Genomic DNA, 23,217 nt, shown 5'->3' on the forward strand with positions numbered 1-23,217 from the left:
TATGAGCAGCACAAAAAGAGTCTTCGGCAGCATCACCACCTGGAATTCAGATTCCCTCTTGTGTCTGCTTCTCGGCGTTATTGAGCCAGTTTCCAAACGCAATTTTTGTTGCTGCTGTTCTTCTTCTTCGGTAGCCGATTTCGGATTGACTTCTTCGCCCCCTGATTTCCCTCTCCTCGGCTTATTTATCCCCTCACATGCATCCGTCTGTGTTAATCACAGTCTGGTTCTCATACAGCCTTTTTCGGAGCTGCTTCAAAGCCAACTATTTGTTTAGACTCTTCAGTCACCAGCAGCTTAAGGGGGGGAAATTGCGCCCCCACCTACGGCCCACGAAGTCTACAAAAACATCATCCCTCGGGATGTATGTGTAAAAATATAGCTACCTCTAACCCTTTTCAATCATGATAAAAGCGCTTTCTGTTCCCATATGGGGACATCCAAACATACATGAGCATAGTTTAACTGCTATTGCTGCTCTCAAAGGACTCTAGGAAACGCCATTTTGGTAGGGTACTGTCTTAGGGACCCCCAGCCTCCTCCTAATTTGCCTAGGATTCCTTGGGGAGAATCCAGGACCACCTGCTTTAACATGCACCATAAGCTGTGTTCTGTATATCCATATCCTAGAACAGGTTCATAAGAGTGGAGTGAAATCCCACTAAACAGTTAGAAGGCCATCGAAACTTAACAACTGTCTGCATCAGGGAGGAAGTGTGGTACTGGGGTGCTTGTAATGTCTCCGGGAAAACCCTGGGCTTCGGCAATGAGGAAACAACGCTGCTAAAACATTCTTTACTAAACTGCAGTCATAGTTTATTAGAAAGCTACACACAGTGACGACATCCACCCGGAAAGGAGGAATTGCACAAGATGAATGAATGGGAGGGGAACAGGTTACCACTAAAATACCTGTATCCCAGATAATAGGATTCAGGTGCACATAATAAGATTCCACACTTAAAGTCACATACATCACTGCAGAAGGCACAGCCATGATAGTATGTGATGCTCAGCAAATATGCGAATGGCAGCCACGACTCCACCTTCTATTCCTGCTGTTTCGGAAAGTTTGACGGTAATGTCTAACTTTACGCTGCTTTCAACATGCTGCAATAATGATATTTCTTTATGCTCTCTCTCCGTTGGTTTATGTTATTTATTAACAAAACAATTTTTTTAAAAAAATAAGTAAGAACAGCGACAGATTTTGGAACTGTTGGGGCATCGTTGCCAAGTAAGGAAAACGTTTCGTTGTCTGTCTACAGGAGGACTTCTGTGGCATGGGGGGGGGGGAATGAAGCACAAAATGAGCCTTTGCTCAGGCATTAGGTAGGCAATTGCACCTCATCAGTGGTGCATTATCTGAACTGGGTGCGCAATCTCTGGGCTTAAGCCTTGTTGGACCTGCGAGGCCTCCCCATTTAGCCTGCAACGCTGTTTCAGCCAAGCCACACCCATGGACCCTATGTTTGGCATCATATATATCAGGCATGTCCAACAGGTAGATCGTGATCTACCAGTAGATCACTGGACGTCTGTGGTAGATCACCGGTAGATCAGTGGGCTCCCCCCCAAAGAAGCTAAAAAACTTTGGCTCCCCTAATAAAAGCTCAACATCTTTGCCCTGCACCCCTAAAATGACCTGAACCACCCAAAACAGGGTTTCCTTCCTAAAAAAACAAAAAGCTCAACGTTGCTTTCCTCTTCCCTAAATAAGTTCAACAACTTTTATGTGAACCCCCCAAAACAGGGCTTTCCTTCCTAAAAAATGCTCAGCAACTTTGACCTGAACCCCCCAAAAGGGGGTAGATCACTGCCAGTTTTTAACTCTGTGAGTAGATCGCAGTTTCTTGGAAGTTGGCCACCCCTGATATATATGACACCAGGTGTGGGGGCGGATGAAAACCTGGCTCAGCCAAAAGGGGGTTTGCAGGCACTGCCGACCAGGTGATCGGCAGTGCCTGCAACACCGTATGCAAGCCAATATGAAAGGGGTTCCCTAAGACCAAACCGTCAGCCGGCTGCCTGGGTTTTCCTAAGCTCCTTTCAAAGCGCTGTCTTGTGTGGAATGCTTTGAAAGAAGCCCTGAAAGTGCAGGGCAAAAAAGGTAGCACTGTGGTGTCAGGTGACTTGGCCCATCCACCTGTCAAACTTGGCCTGCAAGGGGTAGGGGACATAACTATCTGGCCCACCAAACAGATGCAGTTCTTCACCCTTGATGTGTAAGGAGACAGTGCAGGCCACACATCAGCCTCAATAGTTATACAGATGTCATAGACTTTGGTGTGGGGGGGAGACTTGAATTTTTATAGCAAAACCAAATTGCTGTTTGGTGGCTGTGGGGTGGGGGGAAACAGAGGCACGACATACAGGGAAGATATCCAAATCCTCTGCAGCAGGAGAGTTAGAATCATAGAATCATAGAGTTGGAAGAGACCACAAGGGCCATCCAGTCCAACCCCCTGCCAAGCAGGAAACACCATCAAAGCATTCTTGACATATGCCTGTCAAGCCTCTGCTTAAAGACCTCCAAAGAAGGAGACTCCACCACACTCCTTGGTAGCAAATTCCACTGCCGAACAGCTCTTACTGTCAGGAAGTTCTTCCTAATGTTGAGGTGGAATCTTCTTTCTTGTAGTTTGAATCCATTGCTCCGTGTCAGCTTCTCTGGAGCAGCAGAAAACAACCTTTCTCTCTCCTCTATATGACATCCTTTCATATATTTGAACATGGCTATCGTATCACCCCTTAACCTTCTCTTCTCCAGGCTAAACATACCCAGCTCCCTAAGCAGTTCCTCATAAGGCATCGTTTCCAGGCCCTTGACCATTTTGGTTGCCCTCTTATGTGGCCATTTCTCAAAAAAACCTGAATTGCTCGTACATCGTGAAAGCCAGCATGCTGGACCCAGGGGTAAAACCAGAAAGTTAACTCAGGATAGTGAAAGGATGGTTGTCCAAATGGTGAAGAGAATTAAGCAAAGCCGAAATTCTAGGTTCTTATCTGAGTTGCACAACACAGACGCTGAGGTATCCCATAGAATTTGAGGGTGGAAGTGGAGACTGAGGTCATTTTGAACAGTGAGGACCAGTGGAACCCAGATGAACGAGATTTGCTTTTGAGCAGGGCAACGGTGGTTGGTGGTTTGAGTATCGGGATTATAAAGCTTCCTCCGTTCTTCCCCAGCAACCTCAGACTTTGTAGGCTTGAGTGGAGATAACAGAATAAAGGAGGACTCCGTGCTGCTTCCCCTCTCTGTCACCAGCTGAATCAGAATAGCAGGAGTGCTGTGAGGGGCTACTATACTGGAAGAACAAGCGTGAAACTCGGAGACGACAGCGAGGGAGCGAGCAGCACACAGGGCAGGCAACGGGGAATAGGCAACAATCATGTATCTATAAAGATGCCGTAATTGGCCCTTTCCATCTCTCGGTTCCATGCATACGGTCTACGCCAGCTTACTGCGTTCTCTTGAGAGACTCCACAAAGTAAACTTGGCAAGCTGCCTTGACAACCATTATAAACTGGCGTGTCCCTGGATTTGCAGACATGCAAAGCAAGCAAACGATAGCCATACAAGCTAGAGCGCGGCTTCTGGCCCTGCCGGTCCACCGGGGACGCTCTCTGAAAAGAGAGCGGGCCAACTTCGTGGAAATGGAATTATAACAAGAGCAGAAGAGGATAATTTATAAAGCACCAGCAGAAGCGAGCCAAGAGGATGTGTGCAACTGCCTTTGCTGGCAACGTCCGCCGCCGAGCCGCTGGATGCATTCCAGCAAAAAGTTCAGAGCTTTGCTGAAATAAATGGGAACTGAGTAAGAGCAACGCTACCAAAAGAAGAAGAAAAAAAAAAGGGGGGGGGGAGACACTTTCCTCTAATTATTGTTCTCCAACTGCCCGCCACAAGCGAAACTGCAGATAAAAGCCAAGGTGCTCGCATCACCTCCTTCTAGAAGGCGACCTGGTCAGTACTTCAATTGCATGTGGGGAAATGGTTAGCATAATTAGCAATGAACTATCACTTAAAAAAAAAATACAATTTATTAAGGTCTATAGAGAAAAATAAAAAACTTAGTATCATTCCCCCCCTTTTTTTTTAAAAAAAAATCCAAACTAAGACTTTGATCTAGATACAATAAAAACATAAAAAGGGGAGAGCAGAATAGAGAAAGAAAAAGAATGAAGTAAAGAGAAAATGAGCAGGGGGAAAAAGAGAAAGGCAAGAAAAAATAAGATTCAGAAAGTAAAAAGCTTCCAATTCTTCATCTGTCCCCTATATAAAAACAATATCCAAAAGAAACATATTGGACAAAAGCCCAATCCAATATGACACCCGACAAAGCCACTTTCTGTAAACAAACATTATATCCAATCCTCAAATCCAAATATCATTATTTGCTTTTATTTTCAAGCAAAAAGTCTATGAGAAATTTCAAATCTCTGACAAATGTTTCAACAATGACATTTCTCTGATTAAACCAATGCACCATCCGGAACAAAGCCCAGGCGTGTCAGGTGACCCCTCAGGTGCTCAACTTCTACCTGCCCCCCCCCGTTTTTGCAGCCTCAGTTTATTAAGCCCCTGGCAGACAGCTGTATATGGATGGTTGGCTTAATTCAGCTTGGTGGGTGAAATACTGAGCGGGTCTAGGCTACACCACCAAGCCCCTTGGCATGAGGGGAAGTGGGCAGGGTGTGTGACAGCAGACTCCGTGTTTGGAGAATGACAGGAAAAGTGGCAGGCACAATGGGTTGTATCCTAGAATCATAGAATCATAGAGTTGGAAGAGACCACAAGGGCCATCCAGTCCAACCCCCTGCCAAGCAGGAAACACCATCAAAGCATTCCTGACAGATGGCTGTCAAGCCTCTGCTTAAAGACCTCCAAAGAAGGAGACTCCGCCACACTCCTTGGTAGCAAATTCCACTGCCGAATAGCTCTTACTGTCAGGAAGTTCTTCCTAATGTTTAGGTGGAATATTCTTTCTTGAAGTTTGAATCCATTGCTCTGTGTCCGCTTCTCTGGAGCAGCAGAAAACAATCTTTCTCCCTCCTCTATATGACATCCTTTCATATATTTGAACATGGCTATCATATCACCCCTTAACCTTCTCTTCTCCAGGCTAAACATACCCAGCTCCCTAAGCCGTTCCTCATAAGGCATCATTTCCAGGCCTTTGACCATTTTGGTTGCCCTCCTCTGGACACGTTCCAGCTTGTATCCTTCTTGAACTGTGGTGCCCAGAACTGGACACAGTTCTCCAGGTGAGGTCTGACCAGAGCAGAATACAGTGGTACTATTACTTCCCTAGATCTAGATGCTATACTCCTATTGATGCATCCCAGAATTGCATTGGTGGTGTCTTTCCACTGATGGAATGAACTTTGATCCAGCAGAGGCTTCTACCTCCTCCGAGATCTATTAAAGAGGTTTGGGATGAAGTGGGAGACAGCACAGAAGACAGCAGAGGCGGATGGGGAACCTGGAGAAACAGTCTCTCTACCCATTCCTCTGAAAGAAGCTTCCACTGTATCGAAGAGCGCTCTGTCCGCCGTTGGATACAACCCAATATTCAGGGTGCTGCCATGCAAAGATCCAAGAAGAAATTCTATCGATCTTTTGTTCCCCAAACTTCTGGTTCATCGTTGAAGGGTTTGCCCTTAGCTTAGCTGGAACAGGGAAAGCACACACAAGGCTGGAAAAGCCCAAGAACATTCAAAAATAGGTTGTTGTTGTTTAGTCATGTCTGACTCTTCGTGACCCCATGGACCAGAGCACGCCAGGCACTCCTGTCTTGCACTGCCTCCCGCAGTTTGGTCAAACTCATGTTCGTAGCTTCGAGAACACTGTCCAACCATCTCGTCCTCTGTCGTCCCCTTCTCCTTGTGCCCTCAATCTTTCCCAACATCAGGGTCTTTTCCGAGGAGTCTTCTCTTCTCATGAGGTGGCCAAAGTATTGGAGTCTCAGCTTCAGGATCTGTCCTTCCAGTGAGCACTCAGGGCTGATCTCCTTCAGAATGGAGAGGTTTGATCTTCTTGCAGTCCATGGGACTCTCAAGAGTCTCCTCCAGCACCATAATTCAAAAGCATCAATTCCTTATTGGGGCAAGGAAGGAGGTTATATCTAGCAAGGAGGGTGCCAAGTGATGCTGTATGGATTTGACAAAATGTGAAGAATCTATACTTGCAGCAGCGTAATTCAAGGCCGGCTAGAAGCAGCGAAAGGAGGGGGAGGATTTAAATGCATTTCAAATGCAGACATGGATCCCAACCCCTAGCAACTGCAGCTAAGCTCACCCGCCGTCAGTTTAAGCAAGGTGTATGGTGAGAACTACAAAGAGACTCTATGAATTGAAAGCAAATCCGGGGGGTGGGGGAGAGAAATCCAATATTAGATTGTTCACAATGCTAAGTGTTAAACAATACTGTAGAAATAAATGGAACAGAATCGGCCGGATCCCTAGACCACACCGTAAAATAATGAAAAAGAAGTGCAGAGAATGACAATGACCTTGCAAAATGGTCTAAGGCAGGAAACTGCCCCAGAAGGCCCAGAGCAGGGGTAGGCAACCTAAGGCCCATGGGCCACAAGCAGCCCATGGAGGTTGTTTAACCGGCCCCTGAGCCGCCCGCTTAGCAAGCCCCCATGCGCTGCACTAAACCAGCGCAGGGACTCACTTCCGCAGTGTTGGAAATCGCATCTGCACATGCACAGATGCCAGAAATCGCGGGTGCGCGCTCATGTGCGTGCGCAATCCAATCCACAGAGGGATCTCCACTGGAGTGAACTGGCCCAGGCAAGGTAAACCTTGCCGACCGCTGGCCCAGAGGGAGCTCCACCGAGGTACCACCGTTTCCCTGCCCCCCCTCTCATCTGCTTTTTGGGACTCACCTGCTTGGCATGGTTGACACACTTCAAGTACTCGCTGGCCAGAACTGAGCAGCTCAGTGTCTGGTGGGAGTTTTCCTGGTAGCACTGGAAGATTTTGCTCTGTAAGTCAGCACACACAGGGCGAGACTCGTAACGCCTGCAATGGAGAGATAGATGGAGGAGGAAGAAGAAGATGATAGGTGTTGAATAGCAGCTTTCACACCAATTTACACTAATTTATATGAAACAATGTATTATTATATAGAATATGTCACTGGCAGAAAGCAGGTTATTTGTTTTCTTAATTATATGATCAAGATTCATCCAGTCCAGCACTCTGTTTCAATAAATTGCCATCCTCATGCCCTGAACCCTCCCCTGTTGCTTGATATCAGAAGATATCGTAAGGGTACTCTTGGAAATCAGATGAGACTGTTAGCTTCGTGTGGGCTAGTACATTTTTGGGATGGGCTAGCAACATATATGGACTTATTTCCAAAGCTAGTTTCATACAATGTCCAAAAGAAACATTCATTCATTCATTCCCTTCACCCCAAGGTCCCAAGACTGGTATAGCTCAAGGAAGTAACACATGCAACATTAAAAGAAAACAGTGGACACAGCGCAATCACAGAGCATTTCTTCTCCCAAGAATTAATGAATGCGAACCAAGATTTCTCAAGTACTCAGTGTATATTGCCAGCCTTCCCTAATCCATGAAAACACAATACGTTTTGGCAGTTCAGCTGGTTTCCACAGTTCGCCCAGCCAGTCTTTCTACAACAGATTTACAACCAGCGTTTTCAATGTTGACAGAACCAAGATTAACTCAGTACCTTCCCTCCTTACAATCCGTCTTAGGAACCTACCTCGACATTTACTAGATTCGCAGGAATTATGTAGTCACTCGTGGTTTGGGTTACCTGAATTGCCTCTCTCCAAAGGTCTCCCATCATTATCATCTTTTAGAAATTACGCTGATGCAGATTTACATAGAAATAGCTGGCAATTTACTGGCCAATGTCTGCGCTGTCCAGCTGCATAGATGCTACGCAATCCTACGGCATTAGGTATCAACCTTTCTTCCTGTTGTTCTCACTATAGCAGAAATGGGAACTGAAAGTTCCCCATGGGCCAGATCCTCAGTTTTCCCCTCTCTGCAGGCCACCCACCTGTCAAAGTTCAAAGGAGCATTGAACGATAGAAGCAACTACAGCCCAGGTGCGCGCGCACACACACACGCACACACACACACGGTCCCTCTGCCATCATCACTCTCCAGCACCCACCACCAGACTTGAGAAGTGGTTGTTTCTGCTGTTTGGTAAATGAAAACCACATAGCATTCGAAATACACCTCATTCCTCTCTTTTGAAAATCAATATGTGAACTCACACGTTTTCCCCATAAATCCAATATGCAGCTCAATCGTATCTTCCATGTAGTATCATTTTAAGTAGAACATGGTAAGAGAGAGACGCTCATCTTTGAGTGTGTCCTCCAATGAATATTTTCATGCTCCTTATTTCGGATTGGGTTGGGGATAACCATATTTTAACAAAAAGGATGAAAGTGAGATGCAAAGCAGTAAACTGCTCCTTAGGAGGGCTCGGTTCTTGGCAGCCTTGCAAGATGTAGAAGCAAAAAAGAAACCAGAGGGTGACTGCTAAATCTCCTTTACTTTACAGCACATGCCAGATTTTTTTTTTAAAAAAACCATCTCTCCAGCGCTCTTGATCATTATGCTGTTTCACTGCAAAATGTTGGGAAGCCAAATTCAAAACCCAGCCTAGTGGCCTTGCTTTGTAGGCTCCAAAAGTTGAGACTTCTGTAGATACTTGAGGCCAAGAGGCTTTCATAGGATCATCGAGTTGGAAGGGACCACAACGGTCTTCTAGTCCAACCCCCTGCAATGCAGGAATCTTTTTTGTCCAACGTGGGGCTTGAACCCACAAGATTTAAGAGTCTCATGCTCTACCAACTAAGCGATCTTCCATGTACAAATGTGCTCTTGGTAGCTTCTCCTGCTGTCAACAAGTACCCTGATAAAGCTAATGCTTTGAATGTGGAAGATCCTGGGTTCAATTCCTGGGTTCAATCTCCAGGTTGTTGTTTTTTTATAAAAAAGATTCATGTAGCAGCAGATGATAGGAAATACCCCTCCCTCCCTCCCTGGAACCCCAAAGAACTGCTGATGGACAAGCCAGGATAAAGGCAGCTTCCTGCATTCCACATCACATCAACGTGTGTCACCCCTAAATGTTCAAGATCCAAAGACCTCATATTGAGAGAGGGGCTTCCCTGAGGAGGTGCAGGCCGCTGCCAATGGAGAGGCAAACGTCTGCCTGAATAGCCCTCCACCACTTTGGATACAGGATGTGACCGAGTCAGGAGGCACAATCCAAAATGCACCCCTATGTCATTTGCAGAACTGATCTGCACATTGCATTTCCTAGTCAAAAAGTTGGGTTTTCTGTCTGGAGAGACAGGGTGCGGTGTGTGACACTGCTATGCCAACTGCTTCCTCACCAACTTGCGACCTTCAGGATTTGAGCTAAAGAAAGCAATTCTCCCGTATTAGCACATTCATCTACTATGCTTGCAAGGGTTGGGGGGAGCAAGAGCAAACTCACAAGGATGATCCAAAGACTGAGTAGCACAAAGGGAGCTAGGTATGTTTAGTAGGGTTGCCAGACTCAATAGAGGACAGGACTTGTGTGCCTTTAATTGCCCTGCTCTCTTTTGAGTCTGGAAACCTTAAAGAGAAACTAGCAGACCCTTTGCTTGGAAATTAAACAAAGGGACTGTGGGTTTCTCTTTAAGGTTTCCAGACTCAAAAGAGAGCAGGGCAGTTAAAGGCACAGAAGTCCTGTCCTCTATTGAGTCTGGCAACCCAAATGTTTAGCCTGGAGAAGAGAAGGTTAAGGGGTGATATGATAGCCATGTTCAACTATATTAAAGGAGGAGGGATATAAATAGAGGAGGGAGAAAGGTTGTTTTCTGCTGCTCCAGTGAAGCGGACACGGAGCAATGGATTCAAGCTACCAGAAAGAAGATTCCACCTAAACATTAGGAAGAACTTCCTGACAGTAAGAGCTGTTCGGCAGTGGAATTTGCTACCAGGGAGTGTGGTGGAGTCTCCTTCTTTGGAGGTCCTTAAGCGGAGGCTTGACAGCCATCTGTCAGGAATGCTTTGATGGTGTTTCCTGCTTGGCAGGGGGTTGGACTGGATGGCCCTTGTGGTCTCTTCCAACTCTATGATTCTAATGTGTAATGGTGCTGGAAGCAGACTTTTGCAGACTGTCAAGGCCAGGAGCCAGAGTGTTGTCCAGAATTGGTTTACTTGTGACAGGTAGTTATAACCCACCTTTTAGGACAAAGGCCACCCCCCCCCCATGTGTGCTTCCTCAGAGAGGCTCTTTGGGGAACCTCGGGACATGAGTCACTGAAAGGACCCACTTGCCTCTATAGCTCTTCTTTAGAGTGAGCAGAAATGGGCCTGAGCTGAGCGCCACCCTTCTTAATTGTGTCCTCAGAAGTTGACTGTGTCACAATATGAGAGCTGATGCTGTGGCTTTTGTGACTGATAACCGTGAAGGCTACAGCTGCATCCACCCCACCCCCCAAAAAAGCTCGGAGGGACGCAGCATGCACATGCTTCGTATGACTTATGACTCACCACTCTCATGATTCACCACTTCTAATGAAACCTAATGGAAGCCCAGCTGCGGACTGCTAATAGGGTTTGTTTGGAGAGTCACTGCAAGCAAAGCAATTAACCTAAACTTAGAACAGCTCCTGAACTGTTCAGATGAGGTAATTCCGATGGCAAGGCTTTGCTCCCTTAACAAAAGCATCCTCAATGTGCAGGACAGTTCAAATTAAGAGTGGTAGACACAAGGCCTCTCAAAATTCTCCACCCTATCATCCAGTTTATCAAGAGGGAGGAGAAATTCTTCCAGAAGCTTCTTGCAGGAGGGGAGCTCACCATTCGTAGAAAAAGTAGGACTGCTCCATTCCCTTTTTCTGTTTTTGCTGCCACAGCAAGTGCTGCATAGGCAGCTGCCTTAAACCGAGTCAAGACGTTCTGAGCTTAGGATCTTCCTTGACAAACAGAATCGTAGAACCCTAGAGTTGGAAGAGGCCCCGGGGGTCATCTAGTCCAAACCCCTGCAATGCAGGAATTTAACCAAAGCATCCACGACAGGGAGCCATCCAACTACAGTGGTACCTCGACTTACAAAGACGATCCGTTCCGCGGCCGTCTTCGTAAGTCGAAGTCTTCGGTTGTCAAAGCGCCCGTTCTGCGCATGCGCCGACAGCGCGCACTGCGAAAAGACTTCCGGGTTTGTCTACTTCGGAAGTCGAAACCTTCAGTCGTTCAGATGTCGAGGTATGACTGTATGTGTTTGCTTTAGAAGCAAAAGGGCAAGGGAGATTTGTTCCACAGTTAGGGGTGGAAGCTAATAATTCAGAGAGAAGTTCAAATCACAATTGTTATGGCCAAGGCAATGTATGCCTTAACGCAGTCAAGTGGAAGAAAGGTTTCACAGAGCTTCGGAGCTCTCAAGAAGTACAAAGCGTAGGCACTTTTTGCATGTGAGTTCTCCTATCCTCCAAAGGAAACCCTGAGATGACCAAGTATCAATATGTCTGGCTGTGTAAATGGGATCACTTCCTTAGCAGACAATGCACTATATTAGCCTACAAGAAAGAAGTCCTGGCTGCATATTGAACAATTCCATTTGCTGTGCTCCCCTAATGCGCTGTTTACCCATTTGGAAAAAGGCCAAGCAGCATTAACTGCCTAGCATGAGCTAGCTACAAAATGTGCAGTAAAGTATCCTCCAGTCCAGAGATTTTGCCTATACCTGTACAATACGACACAACAACATATCCAGCTAGCTGCCCGTTCACTGCGATGAATATGCTGTATTATATACAGTCCTGTTAGTGATCTTCCAGAAGTTCTAGTATTTATTTACACCCAGCCTTATCGATAAAATAATGTCAAAGCTGCTTCCCAAAATAGGTCAGGATCCTGCAAAACACAGCCTGGAAACCGTTGCAACTAGGCTGTTGTTTGCAAACTGGCAAAACGGATCGGTCTGCTTCTACTTCCCAGTTCAACAGCAGTAACAAGCAACCAATAAGTTGAAACTGACACGGGGACAAATAGAAGAAGACGGTTTCACCCAGGTATGGTTCCCATTTATCACATACACAGCCCAACAAGACAATGGCAAAAATCCACCAACAGCATATGAATCAATATGGCTAACCTGACCCAAAACACTCACCCACCCCACTCACACACAAAACAAAGACCGCCACAGCCAACCACAAAGGAACAACCATATCCTAGGCCAACCCCAACATCTCTCACCACCAAAGGAACACAAGCGAACAGCAGAGAACCTACACAAGCGACGCTGACAACCCCCCCCACATACTAAGCAAAATAGAAACATCGTCACCCAACCCCACCCCACCCCACCCACCCTCCCCCATCTACCTCTCTTCACCTTTTCTTCCCAATGTCTCAACAAATGAAACTGATTTGTAAAAATGTTATGACATTGCACATATCTTTGTAAACCAAGAAAACCTTTAATAAAACACAACAACAACAGTAGTAACAAGCAATATGGAAAACAATATTACGATTCCTCTTTGACCTTTCAAGCAAGCATTTCAAAACTGGATGATGATAAAGCTTTTGAGCCTTAACTGAAATGCTCTACTAGTTCCACCAAAGTGGAGAAGCACCTTCACATATACTTTGCAACAACAACAACAACAAAAAAAACCACACACAAAACGGTTTTCTAAGAGACATGGAAAGAGCTGCAACGTGTGATCATAGCGCACTTGCTACATTGCTTTAATAACTGGCTTGTCAATTGAAAGCAGTCTTCTAATGCACAAGCAATATGATTTGGTGAACTGAAAATTAAATTCTGATTGACCAAGCCATTCCAACCCCCACCCCCACCCCTATCAAACTCTGAAGGTGGTCTTAAAAAATGTATAACCTGATTGTATTATTGCACACACCACTCCTATTTTGAGCAAAAACAGCTCTCCCGGGGCAGAGAGACTGTGCCAAATGGAAGGCTTTGCAGGTTTACATAAATCTAATTTAAAATCTGTTCATTAATTTATTTTTGTAGGGATGCTAGGCACTTCGCAACAACGTTACAAATTAGATGATTTACTGCTCGTTTAGGTGCTCTTGTTCTTTTAACAAAAATTCAGGGGTCAGCAAACTTTTTCAGCAGGTGGCTGGTCCACTGTCCCTCAGACCTTGTGGGGGGCCGGACTATATTTTGGGAAAAAAAGAACAAATTCCTATGCCCCACAAATAACCCAAAGATGCATTTTTAATAAAAGCACACATTCTACTCATGTAAAAACACCAGGCAAGCCCCACAAATAACCCAGAGATGCATTTTAAATAAAAAAGGACACATTCTACTCATGTAAAAACACACTGATTCCCGGAGCATCCGCTGGCCGGATTTAGAAGGCAACTGGGCAGGATCCAGCCCCTGGGCCTTAGTTTGCTTCCCATGAACAAAATCAACTCCACCCTTCCTTTTTCCGGATGTCTTCCTATGCCACTGAGAACACTCACTGTCCTTCAGTGTTACCAGCTCTTGACTGACTAACCATCCAAAATATATCCAGTGAAGTCTTCTCCATCCACAATTCCTGCCCCTCATTCACTGAACCTCGCATGAGACCTTATTTACCTTCTGGCATTCCTTAGCCTTTCTTAGCATGCCCCCTCAATGTTATGTGGCTTTTAACCTGTTTATAAATGTTGTGGAGTTTGGAGCAAGCAGTGAACTGGCTATGTTTGAATTATGACACCAAATTATTCGGGGTGAGAGAAGGATGTGGCAAAGAGCTCCAAAATCAATGCCCCAAACTGTTTGAATGGGCAGATGTCGTTCAATACAAATAAGTGTAAAGTGATAATCTTAACTGATGCACAGTATACACGGATAGGGTATGAACCAGCGGCAAATGTCCAGGAATGGGTTCTCAGTGGAAAGCTCAATGAAACGTTGAACGGTGCCAGTGGGCAGCTACTGCAAAAAATGCAAATTTCATGTTGGGGATCACTTGGGAAAGGTTTGAAAATATTCTATTTTGTCTGCTCACTTCGGCAGCACATTGGAACGATACAGAGAAGAAACAAAATAAAAAAATTCCTTCCAGCAGCACCTTAAAGACCAACTAAGTTTTTATTTTGGTATGAGCTTTCGTGTGCATGCACACTTCTTCAGATATACTGAATTAGAAGTCCCCAGACGCTTATAGGTAGAGAAAGGGTGGGGAGGGGTGGTGGAAATGGGTGATAGACTGACTGATCGCTGTTGACGACTGCAAACGACTGTAAATGGACTTGCATGAAAAAGCAAGGGGTGAGGTGGCCGAGGATCGCTTTATCATGTATAATGAGATAAGAATCCAACGTCTCTGTTCAAACCAGGTCTCTCCATGGTTTTAAGCTTGGTGATAAGTTGCAATTCAGCAACTTCTCTGGAAAGAGAGCTTCTCTGGAAAGAGAGCTTCTCTGGAAACTTCTCTGGAAAGAGTAGTTGATGAATTGCAACTTATCAACAAGCTTAAAACCATGGAGAGACCATGGAGAGACCTTGCTTTTTCAGTCAGTCTATCACCCATTTCCACCACCCCTCCCCACCCTTTCTCTACATATAAGCGCCTGGGGACTTCTAATTCAGTGTATCTGAAGAAGTGTGCATGCACACGAAAGCTCATACCAAAATAAAAACTTAGTTGGTCTTTAAGGTGCTGCTGGAAGGAATTTTTTTATTTTGTTTCGACTACATCAGACCAACACAGCTACCTACCAGTACCTGTAACTAGATACAGAGAAGATTAGCATGGGCCCTGTGCAAGGATGACACGCAAATTCGTGAAGCGTTTCATATTTTTGCCAGAAGCCTTTTTGCTGGGTATTTCAGGTCAAGAAATATTTATGTATGCTACAACAGCAGCAAGAGTTTTTGCTAGCCCAAGGCTGGAAGTACCAACGAAAGAACAATGGCAAGAAAAATCGATGAACTACGCTGAATTAGCAAAGTTAACAGACAAATTACATGAAATAGACAATAGTGACTTTAAAAAAGAATGGAAACCTTTCACAACTTACCTACAGAAACCAAAAAAAAAGAGATGGACTCACTGGCAGGTTTTGAATAAACATTCACAACTTTATTTAAGTAGACTGTGAAGAAAGACAGTGCAAAAACATGTATAGGTAGTTATTTAACATGCAGAAGATCACAAGTAATGTTAACAGGCACCCAAAAATTATCAGGAATCTCTCTCTCTCTCTCTCTCTCTTTCCCCTCACTTTGCAGCAATTTTTAAATGGTTAAGTCTCAGGTTGCTTTGTTCTATTACATGCTCCATGTAAAAAAAATTCTTTTTTCAGCAGATGATCAAATGCTTTGGAGTAAATACACTAATTCCTGTTGGTCTCCATGGCAAAGGGAGGGGGGGGAGTTCTACCTCTTCTTTTTCACAACAGAATGACACTCCGGGGATAATGATGCTGAAATTTAGTGTTGGGCACCTTTAAAGGTGTTTGATGCTGAGTATTGCAGTTGACCTTAGAGAGAAAGAGAGAGAAGCTGCTTCCACTTAAGGATAGAGTACAGTATATATTACTGATATAAAAGGAAAGCACAGTTTCTGTGGTAGTGTGAGGCACTATAAAGATTTTATTACTGTAAGTTTCAGGTGGCTGTATTGCTCCCAGGTCTACTGAGCCAGGAGTGAGTTATGCAGCTCTTCCTAAAAGAGTGCCAATAAAAAATTTACCATGCGACTGGACTGTCATGTAGTTGGGCTTCTGTGGGTCGTGGCTTTAGCCGCCTCTATTTTACTCTGAATATTTAGTTTTGCAGAACTGGAGCGGGAAAGCAAAGTACTGTATTACTTGTCTGCTCTTACCAGTAGTAAGTTATCCCCCCCAAAAAAAAAACCCTATCCTCATCACTGCAGTATGAACTTAAGGCTGAACTCAAGTTCTCAGCAGAGAACTATCAAAGTAAAATAAGGGTATGGTCCCTATGGAGGAGGAAGGATGCTCTGAAATCACCTGCTCTGAAATCACCTTTCTCAACACTACCTGTTAGACAGCTGCCCTGCTCAAAGAGGCTCCTAGCCACTGGTGGCTTCCATTGTTTTAACCCGGGGTCCCTTGAGCCAAGGCTGGAAGCCCTGTCCACATTCCAGCTGACAATTTGTAAAACTGTGAAGTTGAAGGGTCTGCCCAACCCCCTGCAATGCAGGAATCTTTTGACCAGCTTAGGGCTCAAACCCATGACCTTGGGACTATGAGTCTCATGCTCTACTGACTGAGCTATCCTACCTCACTCAAGGGTAGGGGTGGATATTTATCCAGATATTGGGCTCCAATCCCATCAGCCCCAGCCAGCATTGCTAATGGTCAGGGGATGATGACCACAAAGAAGACCAAAAAGAAGGCTGATCGCCGAAGAATTGATGCTTTTGAATTATGGTGCTGGAGGAGACTCTTGAGAGTCCCATGGACTGCAAGAAGATCAAACCTATCCATTCTGAAGGAAATCAGCCCTGAGTGCTCACTGGAAGGACAGATCGTGAAGCTTAGGCTCCAATACTTTGGCCACCTCATGAGAAGAGAAGACACCCTGGAAAAGACACTGATGTTGGGAAAGATGGAGGGCACAAGGAGAAGGGGACGACAGAGGAAGAGATGGTTGGACAGTGTTCTCGAAGCTACGAACATGAGTTTGACCAAACTGCGGGAGGCAGTGCAAGACAGGAGTGCCTGGCGTGCTATGGTCCATGGGGTCACGAAGAGTCAGACACGACTAAATGACTAAACAACAACAAGGGGATGATGGGAATTTTAATTCAACAACATCCAGCTGTAGGTTAGGCCAGGCACCCCAAACTTTGGCCCTCCAGATGTTTTGGACTATAATTCCCATCTTCCCCGACCACTGAACCTGTTAGCTAGGGATCATGGGAGTTGTAGGCCAAAACATCTGGAGGGCCAAAGTTTGGGGATGCCTGGGTTAGGCCATCCCCTGCAATGTTCTCCAGATATTTTTGGACTGTGACTCCTCGTCATCCATGAACACTGGGCTTAAGCTGGCCACCTGGGAACTTAAGGAGGAAGAATACTACTCTAGAGCAGGGCTCGGCAACCTGAAGCCCATGAGTCACAAGCGGCCCACGGGGGCAGTTTAACTGGCCCACAAGCTGCCCCCGAACCGAGCCGCCTTCTTGGTGAGTCCCCACATGCTGCGCTAAACAGGCACAGTGCGGGGACTCGCTTCAGCGATGCTGGAAATCGCGTCTGAACATGCCCAGGCACCAGAAATTGTGTGCGTGATCTGGCCCACGGAGAGATCTCCATGGGACTTGACCAACCCAGGCAGGTAAAACCTTGCCGACCACTGCTCTATAGGACTTCCAGGTAAAGACAAAAACATGAAAGCCACCGGCTGGCAAAACTGCATGCAATGCCGCCACCACTGGCCAGTTTTTGCCCTCCCCCTTTTCTTTCCTCAAAAACCATTGAAATGATCCCTTTGCTTGGAGACATGAAATTAGGGTTGGAGCAGATTTTCATTCAGCCCTATAAAGTCACATCCTTACAGGTTTCACCACCTCCTCTTAAAAGGCACAGTATCTTAGTCATTATTGGGAAGATTGTTTTTTAAGGGGGGAGGGGTTATGCACATAGCACAACAGACTCTTACCCACACCAATGTAAAGGCAGTTCCATTGCAGCCCCTGCTCAGTAGGGGCTGAGAACAACCCATCGAGAAGCGAAAAGCTCAAGGAGAAGATAATGAACATAATTATAGTTAGTTATTGTTTGGTCCCCGTACAGACCCATTTTGTAACACTTCTGCCAGCAGAGCTATTTTATGCAATGCCTTTTTCACGTGGCAATCTTTTCATAAATCAAAGCAAAAGCCAATAGCTGGCAGTTTCTCCTGCAGCCTGTTTGACAATAGAAGTTAACATGGAGCCCTGCCTGTTATCAATCTTCATAAATGCGCCCCCGCTATGGAAAAAGCTCATGTCACAGTTCGCGTGCCCTTCGCTAATAATGCAAGCAGAAGAGTGAGCCTGGGGCTTTAATGGGTCTTCAAAATTACGTGTGTGCGCGCATTTTAGTTGGGGATTTAAGTGTCTTCGGGGTTTTTAGCCATAACAAATGCCTGCTTCCTTCCTTCTTTCAACATTTGAAGTGAAAGACACCCCTGCTTCCTTTTCTTTCATTGTGTTCAACTGCAATGGAATTCACATATGGGTTTCCCTCCATCCTGGTCCACAGAGCAAAGATGCGAGGTAGCTACCCTCAAATTTGGAATTTCATTTCTTTGGGGATTTAAAAAGTCTAACTCTGTGTGTGCAATTTGCAAAGTAAGCCTTTTATGTACAGGAAAGCAAATTATGGTAAGACATGAGCAATTGTTTCTTTTGTGGCTGATTTTTAAAGTTTTTTTTTTGACTGTGGCTGTGGAAATATTCCCTCCAAAAACTTTTGAGTCAAAGGAAGGAATTCAGGGGAGTAGTGAAAAGTGTCATCGTCATTTTTATCTACAGCTAGGGATGACGGGAGTTGTAGTCCAAAAACAGCTGGAGGCCCAAGTTTGGGAAAGCCTGATCTACTGTTTTAGCAAGTTCTCTTCCAAAAAAAGAAAAAGGAAAAAGCGAAAAGGAAGATAGGAGCCATTTCCTGTAGTATCCCATCCAATCCCACCTCAGTCAGGCAGAGGCAGGGTGATGACATCACACAGCTGCATTTGGTTCGATGACGACATCATAAGGGCAGGAAACTTTGCTTGGATAGTGTTGCCAGGAAGCCAAATCAAAGTGAAGGCAATCAGATTTGGCTGTATAAGTGGTGACATCAGCAAGCCAAATAAGGTGAGGTAAAAATTCCCTGCCCTTGCTCTGAATGGGCGTTTTCAATTTTTCCTGTGAAACCACCCCCAAAGAGCCAAAACTATGTGTGCAGATATCTGCACCACGAAGGCAAACTTTTTTTTGCAAAGCATCTGCACCCCAAACAATCGGCTTAGCCCTTCGTTTTGGTCATATCTTTTCAAATGTCACCTGCCCTGAATCTTAAGAGACTGAAAATCCTCCCCTTCTCCCACTCAAACAAATAAAATATACAGTTGTAAAAAAATTAAAAAATTAATTGGGGGGGGGAGATATGGCAGTCATGGTGAGTTAAGCTATTGATAAGGAGCCTGTCACTTCTGTTTGATTCACTCCTTTTTAGCATGTATCTACACGAAAGAGGTTTGGTCTCCAGCAAAAGAACAAATAAACCACATCTGACTCAGATGTCATACATCAAGCCTGAGAAGGCCCATAAATCTTGCTTAATCATTACAGAGGAGGAGGCTGATTTATAGCGAGGTTTTCACAGAGCAGCGCAACCTGCGGTTCAGGAGGGGCCCTGACAGCTTTTGTATTTAAGCTCTACAAGGTCTAAGGGCAAGAACACATCTTGCTTGTCTATGCATTGTATGACTGGAAACTTTCATGGCCGTTCGATTTTTTGATTTTTGATATTAAATGTTACCTAGGAACAGCCGATATCATCGTAAAACCACCTCCACATTTTCAAGTCTCATCACTTGGTAAGTCCCAGATATGCTAACATAGGCTGAAGGCCAGGGCTAATTCAGATGTTACAAAATTGTAAATGCGAACCAACCCCCCCCCCCAAGCATGGGTAGGCAAACTAAGGCCCGGGGGCTGGATCCGGGCAATCGCCTTTTCAATCCGGCCTGCAGCTGGTCCGGGAATCAGCGTGTTTTTACATGAGTATTTAAACCGCATCTCTGGGTTATTTGTGGGGCATAGGAATTCGTTCATCCCCCCCCCAAAAAAAACAGTCTGGCCCCCCACAAGGTCTGAGAGACAGTGGACCGACCCCCTGCTGAAAAGGTTTGCTGACCTCTGCCCCAAAGCAACTGTCCTTCAATAATAATAATAATAATAATAATAATAATAATAATAATAATAATAATAATTCATTATTTATACCCCGCCCATCTGGCCGGGTTTCCACAGCCACTCTGGGCAGCTTCCAACAAAACACTAAAATACAGAAATCCATCAAACATTAAAAGCTTCCCTAAACAGGCCTTGAGATGCCTTCTAAAGGTCTGGTAATTGTTGTTCTCTTTGACCTCTGATGGGAGGGCATTCCACAGGGTGGGAGCCACTACCGAGAAGGCCAATTCAGATGTTACAAAATTGTAAATGTGAACCAAACCCCCCCCCAAAGCATGGGTAGGCAACAACCAGATTACCAAAAAAGGACCAATTGCAAGAGTATGTCGCTTTATCAGCTCAAATTAAGCACTGTGAGCTACCTTTGCATCCGTGGGAGAATTAAGGACATATTTAAGCCTCATGAACACAGGTAGGTTTTTTATGGAATAAGCTGCACATTAGAACCATAGAAATGCAGAGTTGGAAGGAACCACGAAGGTCATCATTTAGGTATAAGAACTAAGCGGTGATGTGATCCTCGCGAAGATGCCCCCTCTAAACTCCTGTGTTTCATCTGAAATAGCCTCCTCTGTCTAAGTTTACGCCTTTTGCTCTTTAGTGGACACTTTCATTCAAAATGGCAGCCAGATGGGGAGGGGAATCCAGAGAAACAGACAAAAGGGCAAAAGAGGAAGAGTTTACGCTGTCAGAATGAAAGGTTTCTGTGGCTTCAGTTACAAATCCTTTGCAAGACAGCAATTGTAATCACAAACACAGGGAAGCTAACTGCTACGGCACACAAAGATGGGTCAGATTTCTGACACTCATCACTTCTGCAGATTCTTTCGCTTTGCTTTCAGCACGGGGAGAACAAGGTTCGGTTAACCTTTCCCATCCACTACCACAAAATAGATGTTCAGACAGTAACTACAGCTAGTTAGCATCAGGTTCAATAGGAAGAATCTTTCATGGACCATCCCCTCTGAAAAATTAATGAGATGGATCCAGTTTCTTATGAAATGAAACATGCCTTTTAGAAATCAGTTTGCCATGCACTAAAGCGATATTTTTTGAGAGGACAACACTCTTTGTGGTAGATTAATTTTGCACACCATCTCAAGACTTGGGTGAGGCATTATATACAGCCCCCCACACCCTGGTAATAAAGAATTCTTCAACATCAACTTCACTGGACTGGTCATGTTGTGCGGATGCCTGATGATCGTCTTCCAAAGCAACTACTCTATTCCGAACTTAAAAATGGAAAGCATAATGCTGGTGGTCAACAAAAGAGATTTAAAGACTGCCTCAAGGCAAATCTAAAAAAAATGTCGTATAAACACTGACAACTGGGAAACACTGGCCTGCCAGCGCTCCAATTGGAGAACAGCCTTTACCAAAGGTGTCATGGGCTTTGAAGACACTCAAACTCAAGACGCAAGGGAGAAATGAGCTAAGAGGAAGGTACTCTTGGCAAACCCTCACCATGATCAACTCCTGCCTGGAAACCATTGTCCCCACTGTGAAAGGATGTGTGGATCCAGAATTGGCCTCCATAGTCACTTACGGACTCACTGTTAAGACCGTGTTTATGGAAGACAAACTTACTCAGCTACAAGTGATTGCCAAAGAAGATGATGATTAGGTCATCTTGAGCAAACTTGAGCAAGTTTGCAGATGACACCAAATTGGGAGGGGTGGCTAACACCCCAGAGGACAGAATCACACTTCAAAATGACCTTAATAGATTAGACAACTGGGCCAAAGCAAACAAGATGAATTTTAACAAGGAGAAATGTAAAGTACTACACTTGGGCAAAAAAAATGAAAGGCACAAATACAGGATGGGAGACACCTGGCTTGAGAGAAGTACATGTGAAAAGGATCTAGGAGTCTTGGTAGACCACAAAGTTGACATGAGTCAACAGTGTGATGTAGCAGGTAAAAAAGCCAATGCAATTCTGGGCTGCATCAATAGGAGTATAGCGTCTAGATCAAGGGAAGTAATAGTACCACTGTATTCTGCTCTGGTCAGACCTCACCTGGAGTACTGTGTCCAGTTCTGGGCACCGCAGTTTAAGAAGGATACTGACAAGCTGGAACGTGTCCAGAGGAGGGCAACCAAAATGGTCAAAGGCCTGGAAACAATGCCTTATGAGGAATGGCTTAGGGAGCTGGGTATGTTTAGCCTGGAGAAGAGAAGGTTAAGGGGTGATACGATAGCCATGTTCAAATATATTAAAGGATGCCATATAGAGGAGGGTGAAAGGTTGTTTTCTGCTGCTCCAGAGAAGCGGACACGGAGCAATGGATTCAAACTACAAGAAAGGAGATTCCACCTAAACATTAGGAAGAACTTCCTGACAGTAAGAGCTGTTCGACAGTGGAATTTGCTGCCAAGGAGTGTGGTGGAGTCTCCTTCTTTGGAGGTCTTTAAGCAGAGGCTTGACAGGCATATGTCAAGAATGCTTTGATGGTGTTTCCTGCTTGGCAGGGGGTTGGACTGGATGGCCCTTGTGGTCTCTTCCAACTCTATGATTCTATGATTCTAGGTAAAAGGATGGCCAGGCTCCCAACCAGCCGAGCGGTAATGAAATAATGGGAGACCTGGGACTCAGAATGAAGTGGGAATCTGAAACAGCAAGGAAGCCTGACCCTGAAGTTGCCAAAGAGAAATAAAGCAGAACTGGTACCTCCAAATCTTTGGGCTGCTCCAGAGGCAGTGCTGCCCTTCCCTTAAATTTAGAAATCCTGGCAAACCCTTGTGTATATTAAGCATGGCTGACAGATACACAGATTTAATGACTAACCTGTGGCCAGGGAAGGCTGGGGAGAAATTGTGCAGGAGAAGGGAAGGAGTCTGCCACCCCAGACCTCCTTGCAGCCTCCTAACCATTGTTAAGGTGCAGGGCGAGTTATCTCTGCACCATTCACAATTGCACAAAACTAGAAAAGGAAGAATGATAAAATTGGGAGTCCACTGTGGCACAGGCAACTAATGCGGATGAAAATGTTATAAGCCACCCTGAGCACTCCATGCTATCCCATGAATGCAAAGCCATCAGAAAGGGGACGCACATACTACGAACTCCTAATAACTAATAATGGGAGCCAAGTCTGAACTTACTTCATGCTGCATTCTCTTTCATGAATGCTGGAAAGTACGTCCTAGTAGCAGCAGTTTCTGGCACTTGTTGCAAACAACGCATGTGCTGTTTAAATGCTTTTTCTTCCTGGCACCACCTTCCTTAAGTCTCTGCACTCTGGACCAGCCTCATTTCTT

At 45.1% G+C, this 23,217-nt stretch overlaps 1 protein-coding gene and 1 pseudogene across 1 annotated transcript in view; one reads left to right on the top strand and one right to left on the bottom strand.

Moving 5' to 3' along the window:
• The window catches only part of CHCHD3 (coiled-coil-helix-coiled-coil-helix domain containing 3), a 205,755-nt gene that overhangs the window by 7,153 nt on the left and 175,385 nt on the right, over positions 1-23,217 (bottom strand). The window contains exon 7 of the mRNA XM_035127990.2: positions 6,897-7,032. Within this exon, the coding sequence (XP_034983881.1) occupies positions 6,897-7,032 (136 nt within the window). The remainder of the gene's footprint in view (positions 1-6,896; positions 7,033-23,217) is intronic.
• LOC118091602 (U6 spliceosomal RNA) lies at positions 14,750-14,843 on the top strand (annotated as a pseudogene).

The sequence above is a fragment of the Zootoca vivipara genome, chromosome 10, assembly GCF_963506605.1.
Source record: "Zootoca vivipara chromosome 10, rZooViv1.1, whole genome shotgun sequence".
Taxonomy (NCBI): domain Eukaryota; kingdom Metazoa; phylum Chordata; class Lepidosauria; order Squamata; family Lacertidae; genus Zootoca; species Zootoca vivipara.